Raw genomic sequence first — 24,412 nt, 5'->3', positions numbered from 1 at the left:
AGAGAAATCAATCCAATGCTAAGGAGGCAAGCGATCCCTGCTCACTCACCTCCTTTCCTGTGCCTCCAGCCCCAAGCCAGATCTGGTACTTATCTGATGGCTGTTAAGCTGACAGCAGGACTCATCCTGAATTTGTAGTTTTTTTAAGTTTCAGACAAGTAAGTCATCACCCCACATAAATAACTCCATTCAAGCTTAAAAGTGTGACATAGCTCTGGGCATGATGGTTAAGGATATACATGTCCAGATGGTTTTCCTCCCTTCAGCCTGCTGAGAAACCTCTTTGAGGACTGCCAGCTGTTTGAAAGAGATGGGATGCTCTGACTAAATCCAGCAGAAGTATCTTTGCCAACAGGCTTGCCAACTCAGTAGGAAAAACTTAACACGTAAGTGGACAATGAGGAAGACTGAAGACTGGTTAAACTACCAGGCTGAGAGGTGTGATGCCATTCAGAGGGACCTCAACAGACTGGATATGTAGACAGACAGCAATGTCATAAGTTCAAAGGGAAAGGCAAAGTCCTGCCCCAGGAAGGAATACCCCCAGGCATCAGTACACACTGGGGACCAAACAGCTGGAAAAAAAGTTCTGCAGAGAAAGACATGGGGTCTGTACCATGAGCCAGCAATGTGCCCCTGCAGTAACGGCAGCCAACAGTACCCCAGGCTATATTAGGAAGAGTATCAACAGGAAGCTGAAGGAAACAATCCTTCCCCTCAACTCGGCATCAGTGAGGTCACATCCGCAGTAGTTCTGGGTCCAGTTCTGGGCTTCCAGTACAAAAACACATCTGGAAACATACCACAGCATGTCCAGCAAAGGCCACAAACATTATTAAGGAACTGGTACATCTTTCAGATGAGAACCTAGAGAGCTGGGGGTGCTCAGCCTAGAGAAGAGAGAGTGCAGGAGAACCTCACCACTGTGCATTAATGCCTAATGAGAGAGAAGAAATAAGACAGACAGACTGTTCTCTGTGGCATGAAATTACAGGACAAAAGCCAACAGGAACAAACTGTACCACATGAAATTTTATCAGAACATGAAAAAAAAAAAAGACTGGTGGGTTGGTTGGGTTTTTTACCATGAACACCAAACACTGGAACCCATTGTCCACAAAGGTTGCAGAATGTCCCTCCATGGACATACTGAAAACACAACTGAACACAATCCTGGGCAACTTGTAGATGAAATTGCTTGGAAACTAGGACTGAACTAGATGATATCAAGAGAATAATAATTCAAATAAAGCATTCTATCTTTCATCTCTGATCTACTCTATCTGCTCTTCAATGCTGTGAAATTTCACAGGATTTAGTCCTACCACATACTCCTGATCAGCAAACAATGGAAACCATTAATGGGAGCTGGTTTGCACTGTTACGCTATCAATGTTAATGACCCAGCTTCCACTTCCCAACAGCTGCTGACAGCATTATCACACTGCTGATACAGTCTAGAAAAAGTATCCAGCTGCATAAAATTATTAGTAACCAGTAAAAGTACTCTCAGAAACTTGTACAAACACTGATAACTAGTAAAACATGCTAGCCCACTGGTTGCCTAACAGTTTTAGCTAGTTATCTTATAGTTATTGGCTACTAGAATTAACTAGTGGTATTTTCATCTGGCTTGCAAGAAAACAGTGCTTCATAATCCAGGTGTCCACATGACCACAGCTACTCTATATCTGTTACCTCAAAACCACATACATTCACATTCAAAGGCATACTGAAAACTCTCTCAACCCTATATACTAGCCAACTATTCAGTTCCACTCGATTTTACACCTTTATCAAGAACACAATGCTGTAAGACTGGATGTGGAGAATCTTCAACTCTCCTTGCAATTTCCTATGAATTTTCCTACCATCAGCTGTGTGCTAGAGAAGAAACCTGCAGCTGTCTGTCCTATTTCCAGAACCTTAACTCTCAATGTCTAGCTTCTGTGGAACTCCCTTGCTACCTGAAGACAAAGATGACAGAAATCAGCCTGCAAAATGCGTTGGTTTTTTTTTGAAGGCCCAGTAGCAGAACACGTTTGTTCTTTGTTTGTTAAAGCTTCTTCTTCTTCATCTTTGCTTCCTTAGAAAAATACAGGCAAAACCAGAAGGGAAAAAAAAAAAAAAAAGAAACACACACCTACGCTTCTATTCTTTGATGACACAGAAAGACAAACACTACAGCAGATAAAATGGATATGCAGTGGTCACTAGTAGAGATATTACAACTCAAATAACAGGAAAAAGTAAAGGCCAGTAGAAGTGTTGAGGTGTTACTGCTTAAGTAACAAGTAGTAATAGCTTCTGCTTCCATGTGGATTATAAGTATCAATCTTATTCATACCAATTGCATTACATCATGAAAATTATTAAAACTATAGCACTTTCTGCAATAGATGGAGCTACCATGTTAGACATGGAAGCATTCATCTTTAACATTCATAGTCCCTGATCACATACAAATATCAAAGTTAAAATCTCTCCTGTTTTAACATTAGTGATATGATTGAATATGGTAAGATTGATATGAATATATGATTGATATGAATATATGATTGATATGAATATATGATTGATATATGATTGGTATGACTGATAGGAATATATGATTGATGTGATCTGACAAATTCTTTAGAGCACTCCAATGATCTCCAAGAATACTGCAGTACTGAACTGCCTTGCCTGAAGAAACACATATAAGGCACCTAAGACTGAATCACTAATCACTTTCTGACTTGAAGTCTACAGCATTACTTCTTAATATACTACCGCTTTATTCATCATATTTGTGCCGATACCACTCACTAACTTTCAGCTCTGGATTTTAACTAGCTTTTACTAGTGGTTCAAACTCCAATTATCCAAACTATTACATGTAAAGCATAATTAAAGAAAACTAAATTGTGTATGAACTCTTTTATTTCCCAGCATTTTATAGGTCAACTTATTTCCTTTGGCCATTTGTTTTTAATGTGTAGCTAGTGAATGGAGTTTTTATGTTTCACTTTAAGAAATGCAGTTGTCCAAAAACTGGGCCAGAAATGTCCATTTCAAAACAGCTTATTGCAGCCAGTTGGCTTTACCAGTGACATATTTATAAAGTGAAAATACAAACCATAGTGTTTTCTGCAGATCAGATGGAATCACTTAGTATACTCTACATAGTTGCAGCAGCTCGTGTCTCAAGAGGAATGTCCTGCAGCCAGAAAGTGTTACTTTTAAGCACAAGTCTGGCTACTGTTGTTTTGCATTTTTGTTATTGTAGCATGATATGAATATATTTACATCACACTTTTAAACTACAACATATTTTTAGAGCTAATGCAAAGCCAAAATGAGAGGCAGGTGGTAGCTCTTTGAAATAATCTAATTAAAGTTATTTGGAGCTCAAGGTTTTTTGCATGTTAATGATTTCCTCTACTTCGAGCCTCCCCTCTGGCACCAAATCATTTTCATTAAAAGTACATTATGCAAGCACAAGGCCTGAGCACCATGTGAACTCATGCAATGAAAACTACGCTATCAAACAGGATGACTTAGAGATCAGAAAAAGCTTCATAAAGTTACAGCTTTCTGGGAGAAGTCAGCAGGGATAACTTTATTGCCCCCGATGGTAATCAAAAGCTTCAGTCAAAAGTCTTGTGTGGAAGGAAGTGTCAATTAAAAGATCAGTTGCCATTTATAAGATGCCTAGGAACCTAAGAGCGCTTTAATGATACATGGGAAATGTTTTCCTAAAAGAAGTTAAATTCATCACACAAACTGTATTCCCACACACTGGAAAAGAAATTAAGTGTCCTGACATGAAACAAGCAAAAATGCTTTCTTTTTCCTTCATCATTGAAATTCACCCCCAAACATTTCTCCCAGCACAGAAAACAGCCTTCTCCAGTTCAAAGCCGTTCTGAAGAATTCAACTTGCTGCTGAGTACAGCTCCTGAAACAAAACAGATCTGGGTCAACTGTGAGAAAAGCACTTCAGGAATCACTTCTGCCTAATGGAAAAACCATTTGAAAATATGACAGGCAGTTCTTAAAACAATGTATGCCTAGAAAAAGGTAAGTCTTAGGTTACTTCCCTAACCCAAAGGAGGAAGCACATGTCCATATGCATTTTTAAAGACCTCTGAATCGACTAACATGGTGGTCTGGTGCCTGCGCATTGCATTAGTACAGAAGGGATCAGAATTCAGCACTTCAGCTGCAGCCATTCATTCTAGACCGGTGGATCTGATGGCAATGCCAAGGTGGTACAATACCCTGCACGCATGTAAAGAGAAAAGGGAAAAATGCCCTCCATCATACAATGCTAATGTATGTCCCCATCCCAAACAATGCATGAAGCTACTACGTTTCAGCTGATACTGATTCGGTGCTTTTCAGGTAGAAGGAAAGGAAACTAGAGAAGCGGATAGCAGTTTAAGAGAAAATAACAAAAGTGTATACGGAAAACACTCAATGCCTATACCGCTGATGTTAGCTTTAACTATTTTGTGAGCCCTTCCCAAAATTAAATCAGCGCAGCAAAACACGTTCACAAGTCCCAACACAAGAGATGTTCTCTCTGCAACAGCTCACTCCGTAAGAAGCCTCCCTGGTCAAGACACAGTAAAGCATGCAGTCAGAGCTGCCATGAGGAAAAGCACCTTCTTGTTTCTCTCAGTCATCATCCTCTATCCTCCCTACATAATATCTTGCAGATTTCAGCTTCCCATAAAGCATAAGGGGGATGTAGATGAAAAGGAGATCTTGAACTATTGAAAATATCTCCAAAGGCCAATCAGCCCTCACTTACATAACCAATCCTGTAGAGACCTGTGATACACTCCTTTATTCTTGACCTGACTCTTACACAAGAAGACAACTTGAGAATTGTCCATTTATGATACTGACCTGAGGTGGTAGAAGGAACCTTAGGAAAAACATTAGTATGATTCAAAGAAGCACAGAAGATTTAAATGCACTACAGTATCAGAGCTGCAACATCCAGCACACTTGTGCAATTATTACTGAAAAAAATCCAGTATTTGACACTGTGTAGACATGAAAGGTAAAGTCTACTGCCCTAAACAGATTATTGTACTAAAATTTTGTTTCCAATATAGCGCATTAATTACAGACAGAACAAATAGAGTGGGTGTTTAAAAAGAGCACCGACAGACGCGTTTCCTAAAGAGGACAGGAGAAAATCTACTCTGGAAACCTCTGCAATGGCAAGATGCCCTCATCTGCATTTATACACCTATCCTGTATTATATAACTATTATAGAACATCTTACTGAACTTGCAAATCTTCCACGAATACAAATGAAGTAAAGACAAGCACTGTCAGCATCTGCCCTTCCAAATCAACAGCCTCTGACTTTATAGTTAAGGCACAGGGATGTTTTTAATGATTCACAAACCAATTAGTCCTTGTATTGAGCTCAGCTGAAGTTGAATATAGGCCCCATTCTGCAATATTTTAGGTACTTTCAAAAGTTATCTGTAGGATCTTGAGTCACCATCAGACAATAAATACACCATGTTTAAATTCCCATTTAAGACAGACCTGCAGACTTATAACCAAACACAATACAAAATCCCACTGCTAAAACGCAGCGAAATTCCCCATCTGTTCTCCTACTTCTCTCATTTCTAATCTCCTTAGAGTAAGAAGCTTCATGATTCCTAAGCACTTCCTAAAGTACATGGATTCTTTACCAATTCTGAGCTACAGAATTGTTGAAAATATTTGCTGAAGAACACTCTCCAGAATAACTGAAGTTACACCCAAAGAACTCATTAAAAATAGTCCAGACCAAAGTCTAATAGTCTGAAGCTTACAGTGCAAACGTGTGAGTTTAGACTATTAGGTGGAACACCTTTACCTCTTCAAGAAGTTTCATGTATCCCATTAAAATCAGAAATACACAGCTTGACTAAAGATTCTCAAAACCACCAATAAAATACGGCCACTTTCCATACTCGGATCATTTGTCTATTTATCCTCAGCTAGTAACCAACACACAGAAAGGACTAACTCTTACTTTGTGGTCAAATGAGTCCATAAATTTTGTCTCCATCAAAAAAAAAAAAAACAAACAAAACAAAAACAAACAAACAAAACAAAAAACCACCATCCCCACAGACTTCCTTTCTGGCAATCTCAGAAAAGATCATGGATTTAGCAAAGCAGGAATAATTTGTTATCTTGTATTTTAAGACTGTTGGAAGCACACTGCAAATGCTGAGATTATCTTAGTCCTTTGCCACTAGCCTTGCAATTTATTCTTTTCATACCTTTGCAGCTAAGCAGGATGGGACACTTTGATCCCAATCAAAGAGCAATCTTTAGAGAAGTCTATGATGGATCAGTTGCAAACACTTCATTTCTGCTGTAATCCTTTCTTGTCCTTTTCATTACAGTCACCAAGTACATTTTTCTCTGCAGTGGTTGCATGTTTATCTTTAATAAACCGTGGTCATAATCAGTCATGTTAGAGAAATGGAAACATTCAGCAAGGTTGCAGCATTATTTCTTTGTTATGAACACTTTTTCGTCTGCTAAAGTTTTTTTTAAACCCTTCCAAATTCTCCAGATTCCCCTAAAACTCTAAAGCTTTGCACTCTGAAGTGACAGCACTGTACAGCCCTTAAACTTCCAGTAGGCAGAGGCTCTGCTACTAAAGCAAGAGCTATGATTAAGGTAAGCTCAAGTCTCACTTACCAAAGCTTGCATTGCCACCCAGGGGAAAACATAGCAGTCCTACACAAAGCAAGTAGATAAAATTAAATCTAACTTCAATTTTTACCAGCTTCTGGAATTTCTAGGTACTTGGTGACACTTTTCTAAATCTTATTCAACTGTATATGCCCAGCTGTCCAATTTTGCCAACAATAAACCTTTCAACAAGGTCTAGAACAAGCTGTGACCATGATCAGAACCAACTGGATACCACAAAAATAGAATTCTGCTCATGAATCTGAAAGTAAGATTACCTTGTCACAGTTGTATTAATTTTCATCTCCTCTTGCCAGTTTGTTCCCTCATGCTTTTGACACTCCAAGGAAAAAAAAAATCTGTCTTTAATGACAGAGTAATTTCTAACAGAAATTATTTGCACCAAACCTAATAACCCAAATTAGAATTAGTAGAAAGCATGATAGCATCTACAAGATACACTTCACCCCTCTAGGAAAAGCAACTAACAAGGTTTTGGTGACCTTCCAAATAAATTCCTACAAGTTGGAGACTTTGTCACGGAATAGTCATGGATGAATACTAGAAAAATAAGCAAATGGTACATACACACATTTCTGAAAGACCCTTTGAGGAGACAAAAGAGACTAAATAGAAAACTGCGTTCTTTTGGATGAAGAAAAAAAAGCAAATCTGATAGACAAATGCATCCACAAATGCAGGAACACTTAATAAGAAAGTACATATGTGAATAATAAAGCTGTACATAGGTTTGAAGTAACAGAAAATTCAGCATGCCAAACTATTTATTATCAGACTAATAATACATACTGCATCAAAACACTTTAGAGACAGCATCTCTAAACTTCAGTGAAACATCTGATATGATCTCAGACAATTGTCTCACAGGAAACCAGAGAACGGCAGGCAACAGCACTAAGAAGAAGAATCTGGGGATTAGAGGAGGATGATGAATTAAATATGAGTCAACAATATGTCACCAAAAGGAGAAATGCAAGATGGGATCATTATTAATATACATGCACTATTAAAAACATATGAGGTAATTATTGTTCTGCTTGGCACTCACTGATTCTTGGCAGGAGTACTGCTAAAGTCATAACCCTACATGAGAGATACAAAACATTTTATACTACCAGTGCACAATGACTGCACACATTTGCATACTGTACTTCAACAAAAGAAATTCAAAAAGAGTATCACATAAAATCTACCAAAGTTTGGAAAAGCAAGTCTTTCACTAAGATATACAAGAGCTCTCACAGTTCTCCATTTCTACAATTGGTTTTACTTCATTTTAATGATAGTGCTTTGTTTAAATGAAATGCAGATTAAATAATACATCCAACAATTTGTAATTGAAGTTCTCACATACTGAAGGTGATGGGATTTTTCACTTCAGTTGAGGCTCTGATCTGAGTCATTACTGTTACGAGAAGTTGAGAAAGGTGAAAGGAAACGGGTGGCGAGAGATTCACAGAACACTTTCCTTGATTGTTTTTCCATCCACATCATCAATTTAAAAGAGGTTCTAAGTCCATTATTTAAAAAAGAAAAACACAGGTTTCCAAAGTTACATGAGAAACCATTTAGAAATAGTCAGCAACAAATCTATTCCATGAAACAACTCTTGATGCCCAAGCCTTTCAAATCACCTGTCCTTACCCAGAAGCAATTCAACAGGAAGGTAACAGTTAAACATTCTTCTCCTTAACAGAACTAGCCAATAAATCCAAGTCCAAATTTATACTGCTGCTGTATTTAAACATAGTCATAAGAATCATTTAACCTTAGAGCATAAAACTCAGCTGATAATTTTTTTCTGACTAACACCTAATAAAACTCATTCTTGCAGAATTGTGGAAAAGTTAAGCACAGTCTAACCCTTCTTACAAAGTTTCCTGTTACAAGGTCACATGGTTTACACATATGTTGCACCTCATTATTAAGAGAATTCCTACGTATAGCACCCTCTTTGTTGGAACTCTGAAGCATACTTTGCCTCTAGGCCAGTGCTATAATAAAGTAAAATTAATTCAAGGCTGTTTGCTGAGGAAAAGACAGGTTCAAGGTATTTTCACACCTCTTTTTCTCGTAACTTTTTCATGTCAAAGTTGTATTTTCTTTTTTCCTTCCTTTTGCTGTTGTTTTATTATTTCTTTTTATTGATACAGTATCCACTGAACAACTTCAAATATACCTGAACTAGTCTGGAAGCCAACTTAAGGCATGAAGTTTTTCAGATCAAAAAATGTGCATTATTAGGAGGATCCAATTCTAAATCATTTATCAATGACTTTGAACAAGTTCTATAAAAACAGGATAAATACACTGATTATTGAACTATTAGATAATGCAAATATATTCTATAGAATCACATAAAATACTAATGTTACTTTTGCAGTGAAAATAAAAAGCCATTACCTACAAGTGAACACCGTTAAAAACTCGGTTACTACAAAAGCAAGGTTCTTAAACTATGCTTTGTCTCTAAATAAAATCAGCATTCTATTCAAGAGCAACCCAATAGCTTGTGTGCCCCACTGGTAAGCTACCATACAATCACAGAAGGGTTAAGGTTGGAAAGGACCTTAAGATCGTCTAGTTTCAACTCCCTACCATCAATATGCTGATTCTTTAGTTCTTACGTAACAGACAAAATCTTAATGACGTAAACTGAAAAAGAAAACGAGAAGTGTTGAGAATGTTCATATGCCCACCTTAGCATACCACTTATGCTCTAGAGAACAATCACAGAACTCAGCCCTCACCTGGGAAAAGTCACCCTCCTATTACAGGATGTGATCATTCAAACATCTCCTAAGCACACCAGATGGTAGCTCAGGAAACCTGTACTTCATCCACCAGTCCTCCAAGTATAGAGTTTTAGTATTCACTCCTTATATGCTGTTGTTTGCTCCTATATGACCTACTATCCTCCCCACCACTCAGTGTAATGCACAACTGACCACAGGAAACATACACAGTAATCGGTAAAACTACCTAAGCTTCAGCTAACAGTGGATTTATTTTTACTTTAAGCACTTCTCCATCCGCTATAATACTTCAGCAGGAATTTATTGTGTATACTTTCCTCAAGCATAAGTCACACCGGAATCAAACAAGGCAAAGAATAAAAGTGCAGCCTGATCTGTGCACTTTTTTCAAAGCAGTAGCTAAGAGCCATTTTTTTTACTACATAAAGCACAATATCACCATTTCTTATAAGCAGGCTACACACTAGTAAATCTCTCTTTTTAAGAAGAATCAGGCACAAGCAGTATATTGACTCCTTCTCAAGATGTAGAAGGACTTAGGCTAATAGCTGTAAGCTTCAACAGAAGCAGGTCATGTAACAAGAGTGAAAAAGCTCAGTATGACCCAGCAGTGTGCACCTGCAGCCCCGAACCACCCCTGTGCTGGGCTGCATCCCCAGCAGCATGATCAACAGGTTGAGCGAGGGGATTCTGCCCCTGTGCTGTGCTCTGGGGAGACCCCCTGCAGTCCTGGTCCAGCAGCACACGAGGAACCATCCCAGAGGAAGCCACAGAGATGCTGCAAGGGCTGGAGAAGCTCTGCTCTGGAGCCAGGCTGAGAGAGCTGGGCTGGTTCAGCCTGGAGAAAAGAAGGCTCCTTAAGGGGAGACCTCAGAGCAGCTCCAGTGCCTAAAGGGACAACAAGAAACCTGCAGAGGGGCTTTGACAAGGGCCTGAAGGGAGAGGGCAAGGGGGAATGGCTTTAACCTGACAGAGGGGAGACTGAGATGAGCTCTTAGGAAGAAGTTCTTCCCTGTGAGGGCAGTGAGGCACTGGCACAGGGTGCCCAGAGAAGCTGTGGCTGCCCTATCCCTGGCAGTGTTCAAGGCCAGGTTGGACACAGGGGCTTGGAGCAACCTGCTCTAGTGGAAGGTGTCCCTGCCCATGGCAGGGGTTGGAACTGGATGAGCTTTAAGGTCCCTTTCAACACAAACCAGGCTGTGATCCAATGGTTTTCCAAGTTAGTGTCCCTTCCTCAGATTTCACAAAGGGCAGGACAACACACCATCTCCAGAAACCCTCAATGCGAACAAGGCAAAGTCAAAGCACAGGACAGTTTATTTCTATAGGTTGTGGAGACAAAATTAAGGTATGTTCAGCACTAATTATCTAAATATCACATTAGAAAAATGCTATAAAAATTAATTATGAGGTGATATGGATTTGTTTGAAGAGACAAAAATGTTTTGCTTAATGCCAACTTCCTGCAAATCTTCTACTGTATCAATATGCAAATTCATGAGATCCTTAAGCAAACAGTTGACAATTAACTATCTCCAAGTGATTACCCAGCTATAAGTAGTTTTATTATTATTATATGAAGATCATTCACAGCTACTGTTTCATATAATTGAAGAGCTAAATTAATTAACCAAAATACCTGCACAGCAAGAATAGAGCCAACTCAGCATTATTTAGCTAAAAGAACTAGACCTACGTGACTCTGGTGAACCTGCAAACAAAAAGCTTAAGAATGGATCAAAACTGTGATGAAATTATATCAATCACAAAACTGAGCAATTCTGCCTCAAAATCTAATCACTATTTAAATAACAAAAAAACTTCTCACTCTTGTTTATAAATGCTGTTTTAACTTAAAGATTAAATAATATGTAGAATATTGCTTAATAAAACTTGACTATTTGTAGATTAATATCAGAATTATGCCTTAAGAACTGCACTAGAGGCACACTGGTACATGAAGAAAAGGAATTGTTAACTAAAACACTATATCCAATTCATTTGCTTCACTCCATTCTTTTAACAGCATCAAAACACATAACTCATTTATCAGAAGCTTTCAATCAGCAGGGACTTTTAATAAGCCAAATGAAGTCACATCACTTAGTGTTTACCAGCCCTGTACAACATTTGAAACTAGTTTACTTGTCCTCAAATATATTATCTCACAGAAAGCATCTTAGAGATGCTATCCAGAATACTAACTACAATTCTAAACTAGTACATCTCATGCTTTGTCCAGTACACACACTGTTCTAAAACTAGCACAACTGCCTTGGCATCACACAGCTACAACCACAAAAGCATAAGTACATCCTCACTATATTAGAGAAACAAGTCAGATCATTCATAAACAAGGAGAAAGCTTTGCATTTGGATGATCAAAAACTCTAAAACAAGCCTAAAATGCTCAACAACTTTCTCACTTCTCTCCCAAACAAAATTATAAGCCACAGTTATGCAAACTCTACTCTTGGTGTTAGAAGCTGACTAGGTTCTTTACCATAATCTTAGCCAGTAACTTGGTATTCGAGTCAAGTATCTTACAAATACAATACACTATAGATGTGAAAACAAAAATACTTTCCAAGATACTGCAAACTAACAGCAAACACAACTTCATATAATGAGAGTTGAATTGTTAACACAGCAGTCGCTGGTCGTCTAATTATAGAATCACAGACTGGCTTGGGTTGGAACGGACCTTACAGCTCACCCAGTTCCAACTCCCTGCCATGGGCACAGACACCTTTCACTAGCACAGGTTGCTCTCAGCCTGTCTTGGAGTTTCTTTGTGGCCTCCTCCAGATTCACTCAAGCAGGTCCACATCCTACTTGCATTGGAGGCCCCAGAGCTGAACGTGGTAATCCAGGTGGGGTCTCACCAGGGGGAAGAATTACTCTGGTTTATACAAAGTATATTTTTGTAGAATTGAAACCTGACAATAGGCAAGGTTGCAATATAAATCGTTAAACTGCATGCTTATTCACCTTCATTTCCTTTACTCTGCTTATAGCAGAGTCACCTCGAGTTCCTTAAATTTTACATTTGAAGTAAAACATGAAGACTGTGCAATCTGATCATTACTTAAGGGCTGTGACATTTTGTGGCTAGGTTAAGAGTTCATGTGGTTGAAAACCAGTGTTCAGCACTCCTGACTCATGGCTTTATCATGAATCACCCTTTCTAAAAGGACCCATATGCTGGAACCAGAGCATTGCAGGACAAATTCAACATACAGCTCTAAGATCATGAGGAAGAGTTCAAAATTTGAAAAGCAGATAGAACAAATGAAATAACTTAAACTTAGTTTCAGTTTTTTAAAGTCTGGACTAACAATACAAGATCTTTTTATTAGTTGATCTCCCTCTGTCACTTCTTGATAGTTTCATGTTTTCATTTTAGCACCAGTGTTCAGACACAGCAAGGAACAAAAGTTAAAGCAGCAAAGAAATAAAAGTTCTGTATTTTTGTCTTTCCATTTGCCACAGATTTTTAAATCACAATTAACTCTGCCTATACTTGGTTTATATTTTCATCTTTGTACATTTTCTCCACTTCTTTCTTTTATGTTTCCATCAGTTTTGTTTAGGATTCTAGCTAAACATAAGGGATTTCCTAGTTATTTCCCACATCCCTGGCCCCTTAATTTTGGTGAAAGCAAGAGTCAAGTTCATTTTGCCTTTTTGCTAAACTTCTAAACCAACAGAACACATTATGTTGCAATCAGTGAAACTTTTTGCTATGCAGGTTTTCAGAAAACACTTTTGTGTTTTCTACACTAAGTCTTGCAGTAAATACACTTGTAGGATCTGTTCTAGTATAAACCCAGTTTTAGAGATGCAGCCCACTGACCAATACCTGTAGTCAGAGGACCATCTAGTGGCGACAAACGTAATTCACACTCTGCTACTTCAAAGACGAACGCATGCTGTTAACCTATGCCAGTCACAGAAGAGCTTCTCAGCCTTTGGCTTTTTTATTCCATTGCTTTAATCGCTTATTTAATTTAGGTTTCAACCTTCCATGATGAGACGAAATAAACGGGTTTGTTGATTTTCTTCATCTGCTCCTCTTCTAAGAACATCCTTCCATGTGTGAAAGTTGCTCATAGCATCAAATCATTAATCTGAAGACACAAGCAGGAACGAAGCTGCTAGCAACTAGGCTACAAAATAGGGGGGGTTACCCCAATTCTCTCCTTAGAGAAATCTGCAATATCTTTTTTTCTTAAGGCAAAAGACAAAAAAAAAAAAAAACAACCCACCAGTTGAGAAATGACAGTTGCACTTTGTACATTTTACATCTCCATGTACATTTTACATCTCCATCACATTTCAGCTAAAAAGACGTGCAGTTAAACAAACCAAATTATAACAGTGGTCTAAGATTCCCACAAACTAGCAGGGACAATTAAGCAAAAACACTGGAGGAAACTGACTGAGAATGAGATACAGACCTAGTGGTGTTTGTTTCTATATTCTGAACATGTCAAGCACCTGCAAAGACATTCTTCCCCAGCTACCACAGTAACAGAACCTGTGAGATCCTCTCCCCTAATGAAGCTGCAGAAAGCACACACCAGGAGAGATTTATGTAAGCAAACATCTAATTACAAACAGCTAAAGGATGCTTAGTGGAGCTTCATAACTAAACCAAAACATATAATAGTAGTAGAGCATCCACTTCTAACAGGTATTCTCCTTCATTGCTAAAAAGCTCTGACTGGATGGTAGGTGAACCAACAGTCAAGAAAAAAATTTCAGGCAGTTTCTGCATAAAAACAGTCATCCTAAAGACAGTAAGATACTTTTTCAGTTGGAGAACCACATTCTGCTCCAATACAATATAAACTGAACTTAAATACTATGAAAACTGAAAGCTTGGTCTGAACAAGCCTCTTCAGCCCCTTTAAGAACATAAAGGGAACTGGAGGATCTCCAGAAACTCTTTTAAGTTCAAGAACTGCAGGACTGAAAGGGAGTTCCTTTCTGTACCATTATGCACAGTTTGCTGCCTACTTATGGAACTGCCTCCCAATTTCAGTAGCAGTCACCCAGCCTCAGACCTCTGTCCCTGCCTGGTTTATGCATCTCTTGCAACCCTATGTACCCCATCCCACCCACATTGTGAAAGGTTCTTGACAAGAGGGGACTTAATCTCTTTTTCCGCAAGGTTCTCCATGAAGCAAGGGACAGCAGCAAGCCTCAGACACCTTCCTTGCTGTTCAACCTTCCTTTTTCAAAGGAAACTGAAACTTTTTCAGACAGAATGAGCAGAAGGCACCACAGAGGCCAAAGGAGATGCAAGATGAGAAATGCAAACCATGTGCTGGCTTTACAGCCCAATTTTCAAAATTGGCTAGGCAACCTTACAGCATCAAGAGACCAACAGAGCATTTGGCATCCCAGATGTAGCTACAGATGAATCTACAGCTGTAGCGGCCCACTATACAGTCTAAGACTGCATTTGCACATGGGCAGAAATAACATTATTTGTAGACAAAGGAATGATACCAGGAGATACCTCAATGCCAAGAGGCCAATTTCATCTTTGGTAGGAACAAGCATTAGTGAACTGATCATTTTCAGCAGTATCCATTAAATTGACAGGCAACGGTTTAGAAGCAGTCCAACAAAAAACAAACAGAGCTTTAGCTAGAACCAAATAACTGTTGGTCCAAAGAAAGGGCAGAAAGCCCTCAAGAATACATTTGGGACACCAGCACATATTAGCATACACAAAGTCAATCCTGTGGGGATTTTTTGGAGAGTTAACTGGTATGGCTGGGTAGACTAAGTTTCTTAACACTGAAGGTATACAATTAAAACCTCCATTAAGAGTAAAAAGCATAATCTTCAGCAAGGGAAATGTGAGCAAGACTGAGGAACTTCATAGATCAAGTGCTCTGTGTCAACTCCTACAGCATTCTTTACTTCCTCAAATGAAAGATCATGTTCCTGGGGGACTGACATTCACCCTCCTCCCCGACACTCCCACAACATGCTTTCCCTGTACACATGCTTTCCTCCTTCTGTTCAACTGCTATTCTCCCGTGTCTGCTTCAGTAGCTCCGTAAACATGACCTCTGAAGTGCCTCTTTCACCTTCACATTGTTTCAAGGATGCTTGAGCATAGCAATAAGACACATATCAGTCACAGCAGTAACAGAAGGCAATAAATAGAAAAACCATCCCTATGTTTTGTTAGCCTACTTTCACAGTGTGGAAGTAGAGGTCACACCATAAGCAAAGCCAACTCATTGCTGCATGCTTACAGCACTGCCACAATCATGAATTAGCCTCTGCTGAAGGCAAGCAAGACTGTTAGTAGATGCCTGGCCAGAATTACAGAGAAGCCTATGAAAGACAGTAAAAAAATGTGTTTATTTATTTACAGAATGGCTCTCAATTACACCCCAGAACATCTGCCAGAGATACACACAGATAGTATAGCAGGCCAGACCAGGACACGCACGAGTTTACTGAAATTAACAGCACTTGACAAACCTCCTTTCTGGTTCACTCTGTTTGGTCTTCAAGATAGAAATAAATCCCCAATACTGTTATTCATAAGTCTCAAGCAGAGAACAGGGTATTTAAAGATGATAGTTAAAAAAAAAAAGAAAAACCTGAAATCAATTCACTGAAAAAGGCTATGGGCAAGATTAGAAACACATCTTTGACAAGAGATCTAGCCAGACAGTCCAGGAAAGCCACATAAAAAAAGGTCATTCAGTCCAGGAATTATACCAAATATAATTATTTATTATATTTCCCCAAAGGAACTTTCTTCAGTGTTCATTTTCCCTACTTCTCTGATGCTTCAATGCCTGCTATTAGGTACATCCACTATAATGTTTCTAGATTTAGGTCTTAAACAGAAAGCTTCTTATTATATGAAAATGTACTATTTATTACAAAACACAAATCTGTGCCTTCCTTGTTTATTATTTTGCCACCTCAAAACAAGACTTGAGGTCATTCTTTTTCCACAGCAACAAACACATTAACGCAAACTAGAACATGGGGAAGAAAAAAGGAAAAGGAATACAGCTTGACATGCTTGGGCAGAAGTGCTACTAGAAAACAGAGTCTGCAGAACTTACCAGAGTTCCCTCTGCTGTTCTTGCTGCCATTGCAGAACTGGCCCTCTCTTTGATCACCCTAGGTGTTGAAAAGTATTTGGCTGGCTGAGCAGTTTCTGAGGTAACCATTACCTTATGCCTCCCTAGCTTGCAAAGACACTTTCTTCATTACATCACTTGCATTTGCCACAGCTTATGATAAGGTTTATAAGAGACAGGCCTGGCATTAAGACTGGGCTGGTGGTCAGAATTCTACTTGAATCTCCATGGTAAACAAACACCATGTCAAAAATCCAGAGTTTATTCTGCAGAACTACATCGTGGTACCTGGGTATTTGATTTATATTCTTCTTGAACCACTCCTGACACTCACAACCCTTAGCTTACGATCCCCTGAATACATGTTACTGCAATTCCACTATAATATGTCTGGAAGTGCACTATACTCTGTATACTCACTTCTCAAGATACTCACAGCATAGATACCTTCTCACCCACAAAAGGTGACCATTTTTCCCACAATGGTTGTACAAAATCAGTAGGTGAAAATCTCTCCAATCATTATGAATTATATGAATTTTGGCCAACTGAATTTAAGCCCAGGGACAAGCTTGAGTTTAGGATAAGGCATTGTAAAATTACTACTAGAAGATTCTTACAGACATAGAAGATCCAGATGATTTTCTACCTTGGTAAAGCGGTATCACACTGCCGACAGTTTATGAACACTACTTGTGTAGATGACAACCACCCCTTAATATTGTTGGGCAAACTTCACTTCTGAAGAGAAAGAACTGTCATGTACAGAAAACCTAAATGCTTCCAGACTGGAACACAAACACTCACCATTCAGAAGCTCAAAAAGACCGATATCTATTAAACTCATTCAGAACTACAAAAACACCATAAATTCTATTTTCCGCTGTTATGTTTTTCCAATCAAAGCTTATATAGTTTTTTAAATCTACATATCTTTAAAAGACATTTGATATTTTAGGATCAGAGAGTGAAGATGTTAACTTTTTTTTTGCCCAGGGATAAGCAAATCATAGAAAAGCAAAACAGAATTAAAGCATAAATGATGACAATTAGTTTAGATATTAAAAGTATTTTACAAGGGAGGAACTAGGGGTTTTATATTGTTGGGTTTTTGGGTTTTTTTTTAGATCAATATTATCCTTGTAAACTCATTTCCAGTTCAAGATGCGACGAAACAACTACTCTGCATTTCATAGTTTGCTTCATTTATTTTCTAGATGCAAAGGTACCATCACTCATAGAAAGACAGTTTCCTCTAGACAGCAGCATCATGTTGCCTCTCTAAATTTAAGTTAATCCTCATGTGTTCACAGTTAAACAACTAATAATAAAGAATATGCAACAAGGAACTTACCTTTTACACCACCAAATGGACCATAAGTCATATTACAAGCAGTTCTCTGAAGATTGTGCTCATACATTAGTTTAATCTGATACTGGTTTCCATGTTCCACATTTCCCAGAGTTTCTACAAAAAACAAAAGTTATATATTTACACCTTTGATCCACACAATGCGGAAGAAGTAAAGAAGTACCAGCTTAAACAACCTGAAAAAACATGTAACTTAAGTCCTAGGGGCTTTGAGATACGAAGGCTCACACCACTGCTTTCATTTAGAAAAATCACCAAGCTACAAAATTCCTAAAGGCCAGAACCAGAAATAAGGTCTTCTTACACTAAATATGGTATAAATATTTAGTAAGAGGCTGAGATTATTACTTAAGTATATTTTTCTCCACGATAGGCACATTTCTAATACCAGAAAAAAGCCTGCTCAAAGGGAAATTCATACAATTCTCTACTTACTCAGTGAATACACTGTATTCAACAGCCACCCTCAGCTGTAACAGTCTTTGTCTCAAATTAAGATATAGCTAGTCACTTCCTATAATTGGACAAAGCCATGCTTAGGGCACGCTTATGACTTGACTTTACTCTGTCTGAAATTAAATGCAGCGATCGACAGTGCAAAGGTAAGACACAAACATATGGAAACAAGAATTATTTTATGATACACATCACTTTCTCTAAAAATGAACTTTAATTTCATGACTCCTTTAGGAAACTATGAGAAATTCAAAAAGCTTCCTATAGAAACTGAAGTTAAAGCTCCCCTTCTGAGTAAGCCCTCTCTGCACCCCATGAAGTAAACAAAGTTCTTCACCTTATAGAGTAACACTTAAGAACTAATATTAGCAAAACCCTCTGAGAACAGTCACATCAGCAGGGGAAAAGGTGCTTTGAGTGAATGATACCTAAGCTAAATGCTACCATAGCTTTAAGTATACAAAGATTATTCCAATACCATCTTAACACACTATAAAAGATACGTAACTTATGGTAACCTTTCAGGCAATTTTTCCAACTAAAACCCAATATAGCTTTTAAGCAGTTATCCCTAAAGGAGGCCGATGTTAGGGAAAGACACTGGAACAGATATGAGGAAAAAAAAACCTGTCTGGAGAAGTAACCAGCTAAGTAGCAACAGTAGAGAAGAAACAAGTTAGAAAATAGCCATTCCATATGGAATACACATTGGATTGACTGGAATACAACATTGAGGCTATAATTACTCAACCCTGAAGGATGCTCTCATAAGCATAAGCAGCATAGTTATTTTATTACAAGTGACAGATAGGGTAACATGTATAAATCAAGTAAAGATCCCACTTCACGAAAGTGTAATTTGCCAGAAGCGTAAAGAAATAGTGATCGTTATTCCTGAAGGGAACACGTTTGAAAGTACTTGCTCAAATGAGAAAAATTAACAGAAATTGCAAGAAAACCATGCTCTTGAATGCCACAGCTGTCCCTGTACACAGAAAATGCACAATGTATAGTTCTCCATTGAATTTTAAAGATGGGGGTACAATCTCCTAAATCTGTGCTTTGCTTTAAGAATATATTAGAAAGAATTCAGTGCACAGAATAGGTATTTTGTGATTTGCCTCTTTACATACTGAGAGAACACAGAATTTAGAATTTCCAAAAGCAGTAGAAGAAAGAAGCCTTAAGGAAAAACACAGTAGTTTCACCTTCTTACCAGTATTAACCTTCTCTTAACCTCCTTGCGCAATGTTACGAGTGTTCTGGCTTTCTAAGAATTATCTGGATTTGAGTTCAGAAGTAATTGTAATTGTTTCATTTTTAAAGAGATAACTTGTCATTAAACAACCTTTTATTTCATTAGCACTCTGATCAGTAACACCCACTTCAAAATTGTAAGAAGAACTAGTCATTCGCAAGCACTGCCAACCACAGACCAGTACACGCATCAGAGCATCTCAAGCACTCAGCAGATCAGCAAACCTGTTAGTCACTGGGAAATACTTAGTACTAATCACTAATGATTCCTCTTCAGACACGAGTTTGAGTGAGAGAACATGACTGCAGCTCTTCAGAGAAGATGAGCAAACGCTGTATATACTAAATTTAGCATTAACCTAATCCAGACTTTAGAATACAGTTAAAAATCACATGAAAGCTTGTGTGTGTAACTAACCTGAAACAGCATACACACAGAGTTTTCGAGAATGCAACACAGCCAAATGAAGTCCTTCAGTACCACTGTCAGGAAGGTTAAAAAAAAGCACTGTTTACAGATAAATTACAAGTAAAATGCATACAGGCTAAAATTCAAATAACCTTGTTGAAATTATTTTTAGGTATGGGCCAAATCCAAAGGCTTGGCTGTTTTATGCTAGCATGAAATCTCAGAAGTACTAATTTTCTAAATGCACACTGAAGTATTTGAAGCTAATTTCAAAATTAAAATGAATCCTTTAAGAACATATTTTCACATTTATGTATGAAGAGCAAGTCAATTGGTTTCCCACTTTATATTGAAATTCATTTCAAACAAGGTGCTGTTAATTCTTCCAAAAGCTAAATGAGTATAAAGATCATACCTCCAAATATGTATTTCTCAACAATCACATATATTACTTTTTTTAAATTCACTTTTGTAATACCTGCATGGAACCTAAGTTAATTAAACTATAAGGCAGAAATCAAATCTTATATTTGCATATTCCTATATTTGAACCCTACAGTCACATTCTTCTTCTCCAAAACCTTTCCCTGCAGAGAAAGTTCTTGTGCTGTAACTATAGAAAATCGGTTAGATCATGTCACAGGGTAAGGCATTAGAATTCCTGGCACAGGGTCACTCCATGAGTACTTGAGAGAAAGGACAACAGTTTCCAACTGATGCAGGACTGTCAGCCTGTGGCCTTTGGTCTCAGAATAGTTTTTCTCTTGCTTAGTACACTTTTTTTTTTTGTTTTTCAAATAAAATTCATGCCTCAGTATTAGAAGTTTATTTCAAAATTAAAATTAATCCCTTAAGAACATGTATTTAATTGGCTATAAGAGAATCTGCTTAGGAGAACTTTATTTTAGAAATTAGTTCTTAAAAGGATCTGGAAGATTATCCTCCATGTATACAGTAAGTAAAAATCCTCTCATATCAAGATTATTTGAGAAGCAGATCAAATGCATAGTACAGTATTCTCAGATGTGCTTAATAGCTGTCCCTCTGGAAACTGAAAACTCATCCCCAAAACAAACAAAGAAAATCACAGCTAAGCCTTAAACAAACAGCAACAAAGCCTGTTGTTGACTTACGAAACGAATTTTCCCACTTCCACCTGCAATATTGGTTCTCGTAACTGCACTTCCAAGAGCAAGTCTTCAGGTTGTCCTCCCTCTCCAGGTTTCATAGGATGTGGATTAAAGATTCGGAGATATCCCATGTAGCTGCCTACAATAATTTTATCTACAAACAAACAAGTAACCAAATGAAACTACAGAGTACAGTAACACCTGCGGAACTCATTTTGCTTGCATAAGTATTGCAAAGAATACATAAAAGAATATTTCCATGATTCAATTAAATTTGGTTATGCTCTGTGCTCTAGATTAAGATTAGCAAATTATTCAATACAGCAATTATCATGGTGGTGGCCCTGACTATTGTTACTATTCCATCATTTTGATGATCATGCTTTAAAAGTCCCATTTTGGTTTTGAAGAGTTCCTCAAACTTTCAGCTTCTACGTCCTGGATTTGTGCATAGACATAGCACACCTGCAGAAGTGTGAAATTTTAAAGTTGGGACCAATGACATTTATCCAACTGCAAACCTAAAGGCAGATAATTACTACATCAAAGCTGGACCTTGGAACCACCTGCTCTTGAGACAGGGCCACTATCACAAAGATGAATGTAACAGTTACATCAGAGTTATTCTGGAATCAGTATTTTAATCAAGTAGTCATTTGGTTGTTAATAACAAAAAATAATTAATGAAGAAAACAAAAAATAAACAAAACAACAAAACCACCAAAGAGGTGCCTCCCAAGATGACAACAAACAACCCACCTTGGTTGCCAATACTTATTTCTTCTAGATATAGATCATCATATTAACGCAGATCAAAAGTCACACCAACAAAACTTCTCCACAGATCAGAACATACAAGTACTCCTAAAGCAAGTTCACCAGGCTCTAGAGACTTGGCATGGTTCCATGGGGTCCCACATCAAAAGCTCAGAGCAGGCACTTGCTTCCTCTCTTCTTCAGCCACAAAAGATTTGAACCCCCAAGCCCCTCAGTCACAGAATACCGCCTTCCCCACATCACTTCCTCAGTTCAGTAACAAGTATTTCAGCAGCAGTAAACTAAATCCACTGCAGTTATTAATTCCTTAAAAATGCTCAAGTGAGGATATTTCAGCCTATGACTAGGCAATTGCAAATAGCTGATTCACTTGGGTCCTGAACTCTGGTAGAAAAAGACTAGTCTAAAAACAAAGAGAAATTTATAATGTTGAGAAAGTAAATAAAACAACAGACTACTATTCCCACAACACTGTTTAAGTCCTGCTTTTATACCAATTACATTTGGTTTTCATCAGGAAAAGACAACTCAGACCTCCAGCAGAATCTGGGAGTTGTGATCACAGGTCAGTTAACACGGCAGCAGGCCGCTGGCAACAGATGCGGTACACCTGTGTCAAAGACGGAAAAGGATCTTTGCACAGGAGTTAGCAGGGCTAACTGAGTGAGCTCTAAATTATGTTTAAAGGGGGGGAAGGGATAAAATCAGGCTCATTAAAAATAAGCCTCGGGGCAACAAGTTTGAGGGATGGGTGTGTTAACGAGGTCCTTTCCTCTCAGTGAAAGCAGGGAATGGAGAATCATGCAGTAGCAAAGACACAAGAGTTATTGATGTGTTAGAAAACCACAGAAGCACCAGAGAGACTTCTGCCCCCCACCAACTGAAACGCATCTGCACTAATGCACACAACCTGGGCAATAAATTTTCAGTATGCAAACTAGCAGCTGTGTAGCCTAAAAGTCAGCAAATATGTATTTCTGAATTTACCTCGTCCGCTATTATCAACATCAGCAACACACAAACAGCCTTGGTCAAACTCTTCCTTTTCTCCAAGTATGGTGGACCACCAGTCTCTAGCTTTAAACAATGACATTCTTCTTTACTGAAAAGGAAACAAACCACTAGTAAAGTATATACGAATATATATACAAATAAACATACATCTCTGTATACAAACTAATAAAGTATATACACACCTGTGTACACAAACAACCTTGTTATCAACAACTTTGATTTAGTATGCTCTTATATACCTTTTAGCTTTGCATTGCTCTAGTCTGAGCTGTGTACATGTTGACTTCAGTTGTCTTGGGTTTCTGGTTATGTAGCTCAGAAAACAACCCTAGGAAACTTCTTGTCCTTAGTTTGGAAATTAGTTATGATAGCCACTGATAGCTACTTAAAGGAAACACAAAGGAACAGCAGCTTTTTTAATTGTTAAACGCTTTCTGCAACTAACATTAAGAAAGTAAAACAAGATTTCAAAGTCACAGAACTGAGATTTTTCTCTCTTATCAAGGAGTATCAGGAAAAGAAAAAGATTCTGATGCAAGTCTAATGCAAGAAAACTTATTTTTAGACACAGAAAGACAACACCAAAACCTCCAACAAGTAATCGCCTTGCAGATGCCCTAGTGACACAACTAAAGACCTCAGGGCACAAATCAGCTTTTCTGCTCCATACCTGCTGTTATTTTAAGAAGGGGACAGGCGCAGGAAGAGATTAATCCTTTTGTAGGCGGCTCGACAACACCCCACCTCAAAACTCACCGCTCCCTGCCCCGCCGTGAGCGGGACAAACCCGACTCGGTAGAGGAGGGTAAGGGGCTGCCAGGTTCCTAAGGATGGGATCACCCTTTGCCTTCCTTCGGAGAAAAGGTAGCCCTACAAACCACACTGTTGCTTCTATAAAGGAAACCATGCCTGGAAAATAAGCCCTCTATCTTCTCACCTCAGGGGTTGCCGCTGGTACCCGCTGCAGCTGAGGGCAGGCTGCCGACAACACACCCTCTCCCCGTCACAGGTCCTCGGTGCCGCACCCACAGGCACGGACACACACGCCCTGAAGCGGGACAACAGACAGAGCCCGGCGGGTGCTCACCTGGGCGGGAGCCGGCACCTCCCGGGCGTGGTGCGGTCCGAGCTGCTCCGGGACGGCAGTCCCCCTTCCTCGCAGGGGCTTCTCACCCAGGCACGGCCTAAGGCGAAACGAAAGGTGAGGCACCAGCCGGCAGCGCTACAACCCGCTCCGCCCGGCCGCCGCCATCGCCGCCGTCCCCTCCCCGCGCGGTAAGCATCAGCCACGCCGCCCCAACCAGCAGGGGGCGCCACAGCCGGGAAATGTAGTTTGTGAAGCGGCGCGATGGCCCGTTGGGCTCTCTCATTTCTTCTTTTGTGGGGG

The 24,412-nt window shown here is 38.8% G+C and overlaps 1 protein-coding gene across 5 annotated transcripts in view; it reads right to left on the bottom strand.

The window, feature by feature from the left end:
- BBS9 (Bardet-Biedl syndrome 9) overlaps window positions 1-24,387 on the bottom strand; it is a 260,226-nt gene extending 235,839 nt beyond the window's left edge. For 2 of the 5 annotated variants that reach the window (XM_061359382.1, XM_061359384.1), the window contains exons 1-5: window positions 24,113-24,385; window positions 22,999-23,113; window positions 21,238-21,388; window positions 20,114-20,178; window positions 17,965-18,078 (exon numbers count right to left, since the gene is read on the bottom strand). In XM_061359382.1, coding sequence (XP_061215366.1) covers window positions 17,965-18,078; window positions 20,114-20,178; window positions 21,238-21,388; window positions 22,999-23,104 — 436 coding nt within the window. In that variant the 5' untranslated portion in view covers window positions 23,105-23,113; window positions 24,113-24,385. Of the gene's footprint in view, window positions 1-17,964; window positions 18,079-20,113; window positions 20,179-21,237; window positions 21,389-22,998; window positions 23,114-23,962; window positions 24,057-24,112 lie in introns of those variants that run through there. The other 3 variants (XM_061359380.1, XM_061359383.1, XM_061359381.1) reach the window with 3 other exon arrangements.
- Window positions 24,388-24,412: the final 25 nt, after the last annotated feature.

The sequence above is a fragment of the Neopsephotus bourkii genome, unplaced genomic scaffold (genome assembly GCF_033783945.1).
Source record: "Neopsephotus bourkii isolate Nb327-2 ecotype Australia unplaced genomic scaffold, CSIRO-AGI_Nbou_v1 NB_973, whole genome shotgun sequence".
Lineage (NCBI taxonomy): Eukaryota > Metazoa > Chordata > Aves > Psittaciformes > Psittacidae > Neopsephotus > Neopsephotus bourkii.
This window is presented reverse-complemented; position numbering and strand designations above follow the sequence as displayed.